The sequence below is a fragment of the Chenopodium album genome, chromosome 19, assembly GCF_948465745.1.
Source record: "Chenopodium album chromosome 19, dcCheAlbu1.1, whole genome shotgun sequence".
NCBI classification, from domain to species: domain Eukaryota; kingdom Viridiplantae; phylum Streptophyta; class Magnoliopsida; order Caryophyllales; family Amaranthaceae; genus Chenopodium; species Chenopodium album.
In genome coordinates, this window is record NC_137852.1 from 4,975,536 (window position 1) to 4,981,907 (window position 6,372).

The following is a 6,372-nucleotide window of genomic DNA, read 5'->3' on the forward strand; positions in this document are numbered from 1 at the left end:
GGTGAGCAAAGTTTGTTTATTTAATTACAAGTACACTAATCTACTAGAACTATACATGAGTCTATGAACATGCATATATTGTGATGGAGTTTGCTTGGTCATTAGACAATCCGAGTTCATAGAAAGAGAACAATACTGTATACACTGTGCGAAATAAAAAGTTTTCATTTAAATATTGATGTATGCATACATTTATGGGCTAACTATTACGATTATTGATCAATTTTACATCGCATTTCTAAATTAGTAACGTGTACTGTTATTAGGCTACAAAATATAATTTATGATAAAATAGACGCTTCCTCTTCATTTCTTTTTTATACAAGTTTTTATTTTTAATTTTATTTATATTAACACTTTCTAAAAAAAAAATTAGCATATTAAAGTTACTTATACACGAACCATGTTCGAACCTTTACTTAGGCCTACTATCCTATGTTTTGGTCATTGACTTTTGCTTATAATAGGGAGAGTAAGAACTAATGTATTACATAGAATCAGTCCAATCAGATAAAAAAGCATAGACCATAATAAGTCAATCTCGTAAAAATTACGTACACAAACACCGAACACATGCAAGTCCCCCTAACTTTCGTTGGACTCATAAATCATTTATTCAAAAAGCTGTCCTAGATCTCTTGATTAAGCTAGTAATCCACCACTTTATATATCTAGCTATAAAACTAAACTTATGCTTACATAATTCATTATTTCTCAATATTCAAGATTTATACTAATAAAAACTCATTATGAATGAATAATGAGTATATATAATCCTTTTTAGTTAAGAAATATGGCTAAATTAGATCAATTTTTTTTCTTTGCTTTAGGCTTATCTCTTGGCCTAACTATTGGCTTCCTTGATCTCCAAAGCTTTCCTCTCTCTATATCTTCTTGGCCATCTCTATCCACTACCTTGCCATACTTGGCACAACCGGCAAAGCTATCGGCTCAGCCTCCACCATCTTCACCACCACCGCCTTTGCCCTCGTACCCTCCACCAACAACAAATAGCACTATTACATCAACATGGAAGGGGTACAACATGGAAGATAACATCAAAAGTGTAATAATGCATAACATGAGTGACAATGAATTATTATGGAGAGCATCAATGGTCCCTCAAATGGAAGGGTACCCTTATGAATACATACCTAAAGTGGCCTTCATGTTCTTAACAAAAGGGCCCTTGCCATTAGCCCCACTTTGGGACTTGTTCTTTAAGGGTCATGAAGGGTTGTACTCAATCTATGTTCATACTCATCCTTCTTACAATGATTCTTGGCATCAAAATTCTGTCTTCTATGGTAGGCGCATTCCTAGTCAGGTAATTACTTCAAATTTTTAATAATTCGAATTTTTTTTTTACTTACTCGTACATTATTACTTATCTTGAGAATATTATACTTGGAATTATATTCCATGATTGATTTTACATTCTATCAATTGATGAGTGTTTATATGTGTTGGTGTCATCTTCCTTAGCTCGACGAAAATGTCCACAAAAAATTTTGACTATAATATGAAGAGGCATTGAATGTTTAAACACTTAAAAGTTTGATTTATCATTCAAGCAATGTGAAAGTAGATTGTTTTAGGAAATTAACTCTCAAACATAGCAAGTTGTGTACTGTAATATATTATTAGATGACTCAAATAGTATCTCTCATTTTCAAATTGAAATTGATTTTGGCAAACCTTGATTTTGGCACACCTCCTTCTCCTTGTAAACATAGTATAAAAAACTATAATATCACAATAGGTTTGTCAAAAATCAATTTTTAATGTACCAATATCAATTTCCGGCTCATAAATTTTCGAGTTCCGAGGAATGGTCTATTTTCTAGTCTCATTTTTGTTTGTAATTTGATTGTAGACCTTGTAGTTTACATTTAGTTGTTGTTTTTGGGCTTTTTATCTCTTTTGGGCTTTTTTAAGAAACGATTATTGGGCTTTAATTTTGATTTATATACGAGTACTAGGTTAAATCCCGTGCAATGCACGGTTGTTAAATATTGAAAATAATAGAGTATATTGAAAATAAAAGCATGAAAGAGAAAATATTTAAAATACATTTTGTAAATTTATAATGGATAGTTTAATCTTATAGGAAAGGCTTTATATTTTATATAAAACAAATTATGTCATAATTTAGATATAATTTATTTTTTCCTTACATGACAATAATTTTTTTAGAAGGTACTTTTGGCGGGAAATTATTTAATAATATATTGACAAGTGTGTCTTTAAATTCGCTTTTAGTAGTATTTAATTGATTTAAATATGTGTTCGAGTATTGAGCATAAATTTAGGCAACACAGTAAATAAAAGGGTTCAAGTCCAAACAAATAAAAATATCTAGATCCGAACAAGTGAACAACTGACTTTGGTTTGCTTTTAATGGGCTGCGCTAGTAAAGTAGGCAGGCCATATTATACTTTATGTTTTGTCTTTTTTGAGTTCATTTTACATGATGTCTTTAAATTAATAAACTACGTATTTTTTTATTGCTTCATTTGGACTTTTTCCTGTTCACATACTCCACTCAGAGGCGGGGCTACAAATGGTAACACTAAAAGAGGCCCGGTGCAATTTTGTTGAATTGAGACCTAAAATCAATTTTCTAAGGAAAAGCATGTTACTAAATTAAAAAGTCGGGGCCCTTTTATAATAGTTTAATTTAGGGGCCCTGTGCGGTCGACCACCCTGCACATGCTCAGAACCACCCCTAACTCCACTCTTTGACAATTGTATCATTTGTTATACTTGTATATGTGACTATGTAAGGAAAAATAAAATTATGGTAATTGTTTTAATTTATACTTTGAAAATATTTATTTTGTTATAAAATAAAGGGTAATTAACAGTGAAAATCCAAATAAATGAAATAAGGTCCCGAACTGTTTTACTTATTTCCATTTATTTCAGGAAAAATAAGTTTAGATGAGGGTTAATAAGATAAGTTAGGAAAAATAAGTTGTAATTAGGGTTAATTAGGGCTACACAGAGAGAGCGAGGGATAGCTCAAGTGGTTAGAGCTTCCCTCTCGATTCCAAGAGATCTTGGGATCGATTCTCATCCCCGCCCTTGTGGCTCTCTAAACACCAAAAAAATTAGGGCTACACAAGCTCAATTTATAATTAAAAAAAAGTTCTAATAAAGGCTAATAAGTTCATATAAGATCAGATAAATAAATATCAGATGAATAGAACGCACCCTAAGTCTATTAAATAAGGGGTAAAGAAAGAAGAAAAATCAAATTAATAAGTACATTAAGAGGTCGATCTCACTACATTAAGAGGTCGATCTCACTACACGAGATATGTGATTTTGTAATAATACAAACAATACAAGCAACTAAGGAGTTTAAATATACAAGTCATGATGCTATATATTTTTCTATTTTCTCTTATAATTAATGGGCAAAAGCTAACGAACGCCCCAGGGGCATTGGATAAGATAACTAAAAGTAGAAATATTTAATTAAAATGAACATAAATTACACCGACTGACGCGTGATTTTATCATGCATTCCAAAATTTATATTGCTTTAGAAAATATTTTAAATACTTATCTAACGCCCCAAAGCATTCATTGGCAAGATGAGACATGACTAATTATATAGTTGCATAAGCAGGTTAGCTATTCATTGCACTGGAAATTCCAAAATTATCGGTGAAATAATTATAATAATTTTGACTAAAACTAATGTGCCTCCCTACCACAAACAGTCCAATTTATATCTTTGAGTGTAACATCTTTGTTTTCCAATTTAATCTTAAATGCCTTCAAGACAGTTCAACTTGAAATCAAGTTTTAGATAACTTAATAATGATAGTGATAATAATAATAATAATAATAAACGACGACGACTATTAGTAGTAATACCACTACAATGAACTACAGTACAACGTAATACACACATTGTCTAATACTCTAGTTCATATGTCATTTTCTATTGTTCAATGCATGACTTTTTTTTAGAGGTTATATTCATGACATTTATATCATTACGTATCTGAGATGTTTCTATTAATGATATTTTTTATTATAACTACTTGTATATTTGAATATTTTTTTCAATCCCTCTTTTATCTTTGATGGTTAACATAATACAGTATCTTCATTAAATAATATTGTACCGACTATAGAGTAGAAGTTATTATAAACTTTTTTAGAGAAACATTTTAAATGCTTGGTAATACTTTGCACTAGTGTGTGGTCAATTATTATTATTATTTTGATAAATGTGTGTCGTAAATAAAAATAATACAACAAAATTACTACTACTACTACTTAGGGCCCGTTTACATTTAATGATTGGAGCTGAACTGAACTGAACTAATTAGAGCTGAACTGATTGAAGCTGAACTGAACTGAACTGAACTAAATTGAATAGAGCTGAAATGAATATTTTACGAGAGAAGAAAATTAAGAGCTGAACTGAACTGAAATTAAGCTGAAGTGAACATGCCTAACTCATTGTTTTATTTTTCAGGAAGTTGTTTGGGGAACTATGTCAATGATCGATGCAGAAAAACGGCTTTTAGCCAATGCCCTCTTAGATTTTACCAATAAAAAATTCGTTTTACTATCAGAATCATGCATCCCTTTATTCAATTTCACCACAATTTACAACTTCTTAACAAATTCTAACGTAAGTCATCTTGCTTCCTTTGATGATCCAAGAAAACCTGGTCGTGGACGTTACAACCACAAAATGTGGCCTAACATAACCATCCAAGATTGGAGAAAAGGTTCCCAATGGTTCGAAGCTGACCGTGAAGTCGCCATTCGTATGGTTTCGGATAAGAAATATTACTCCATTTTTGAAGAGCATTGCCATCCACCTTGCTACAACGACGAGCATTATTTTCCAACGTTAGCTAATAAACTATTTCCAAACTTAATTGCTAAGAGAGGGATTACTTGGGTTGATTGGTCACATGTCGGACCTCACCCTGGTCGATTTATTAGTCGTGACATAACAGAAGAGTTTCTCAACAAAATTAGATTTGATACATCGAATTGCACATACTCGTTTAATGGTGAATTAACATCTATGTGTTATCTTTTTGCTAGGAAATTTGTAGGAGATACATTGAAGCCTTTGCTCCAAATTGCTCCAAAACTTCTAGGTTTTGATCCTTGAAATTTTGTAATATTAATTTTCTATCCATTTTCGTAACATATGTACACTAATTGCCTTATTGTTTTATATGTTATTATTTATGTAAAAATGTACTATTTTTGTCAAAATATTTATACATGAATATACTTTGTATTAATTTTTGCCTACCTTTCTTTTTAAGAGAAAAAAAAAAACGTGTGAATTAAGTTTTGTCTATATCAAAGCGGATTCATTTCTTTGTCAACATAGTTATGATTATGCATTTATGCTTTAGAATAAAATTCAAAACTTAAGATTAATTCGATTTTATAAAACGGATTCATTTCATTGTCAACATAGTTGTGATAATAAATTTATATATGGTCTAGAAGTAAATTCAAAAGTCAAAACTAAAGATTGCTTCGATTTTATAATTGGATTGATTTCTTTGTCAAAATTAAGATTACTTCAATTGTATAACTACAACTTAAATCCTTCAATCATACGGAGTAATTGATCGGTAGCCTATTTCCAGCTACAATTTTGCTCTTGTAAGGCTCAATCTTTATCAACAAAAGCTTTAAATTTTGGGTTATTATATTTGACGTCATTAAACCACAATCTTCTTCTCAAGAAATTGATTAAAAGCTACGTACAGTATTATACATAGACATGAAAATGCGTCACCATTTTCCTTCGTTAATACTCATATAAATAATAACCCTGCACGTCAAGATTGCAATATACTTTAGTTTTGATGATAAGCAATGCTTGCTTGACTATAATTATCTATTGTGACCCCGCCGAATGCGATGGTTTCGTGTTTTGAATTAGACTTTAGACTTCCAAGTTTAGATTGTAGTTATAGTCCTTATAGAAGTTGTTTGAGTACTTTTATAGGGAACTACCTAACAAGCTTTTCACGACTTTTAAGGACAAATTAAGTAAAATGTTTAACGATTATGATAGCTACGTAGTTTAGATGGTTATCTGAACAGTAAATAAATTCTGTATGAAATACATCTTAGCTTGAAAGAATAGTAGTTTAGGAATGTTAACTAAAAACCTTTTTTTTTTTTTTTTGAAAGAAATTGAAAACCAATTGATTAAAAAGTATTTTCATTTTTGACACCCACAAATTTAATGGAGCATCCAAGTATACGATTGCCCATTGTATATCCTATCAAAATCGCTCGACAATAACCTAGCTCATCAAAATAAAACATGTGCATTCCTCTCTATTGTTAATCAGAGAGAAACAT

The 6,372-nt window shown here is 30.7% G+C and overlaps 1 protein-coding gene across 1 annotated transcript; it reads left to right on the forward strand.

The window, feature by feature from the left end:
- The first annotated feature begins 793 nt into the window (after positions 1-793).
- Positions 794-5,152, forward strand: LOC145595713 (glycosyltransferase BC10-like). The gene is made up of 2 exons (XM_081652130.1): positions 794-1,327; positions 4,499-5,152. The coding sequence occupies exons 1-2, from the start codon at positions 794-796 to the stop codon at positions 5,150-5,152; spliced, it is 1,188 nt and encodes a 395-aa protein (XP_081508256.1).
- The last annotated feature ends 1,220 nt before the right edge of the window (positions 5,153-6,372 follow it).

Excerpts from the sequence above, each read along its gene's own strand:
- LOC145595713 (XM_081652130.1), top strand. The coding sequence starts at position 794 with ATGGCTAAATTAGATCAATTTTTTTTCTTTGCTTTAGGCTTATCTCTT. Across the intron at positions 1,328-4,498 it reads GTAGGCGCATTCCTAGTCAG|GAAGTTGTTTGGGGAACTAT; the intron begins GTAATTACTTCA and ends TTTATTTTTCAG.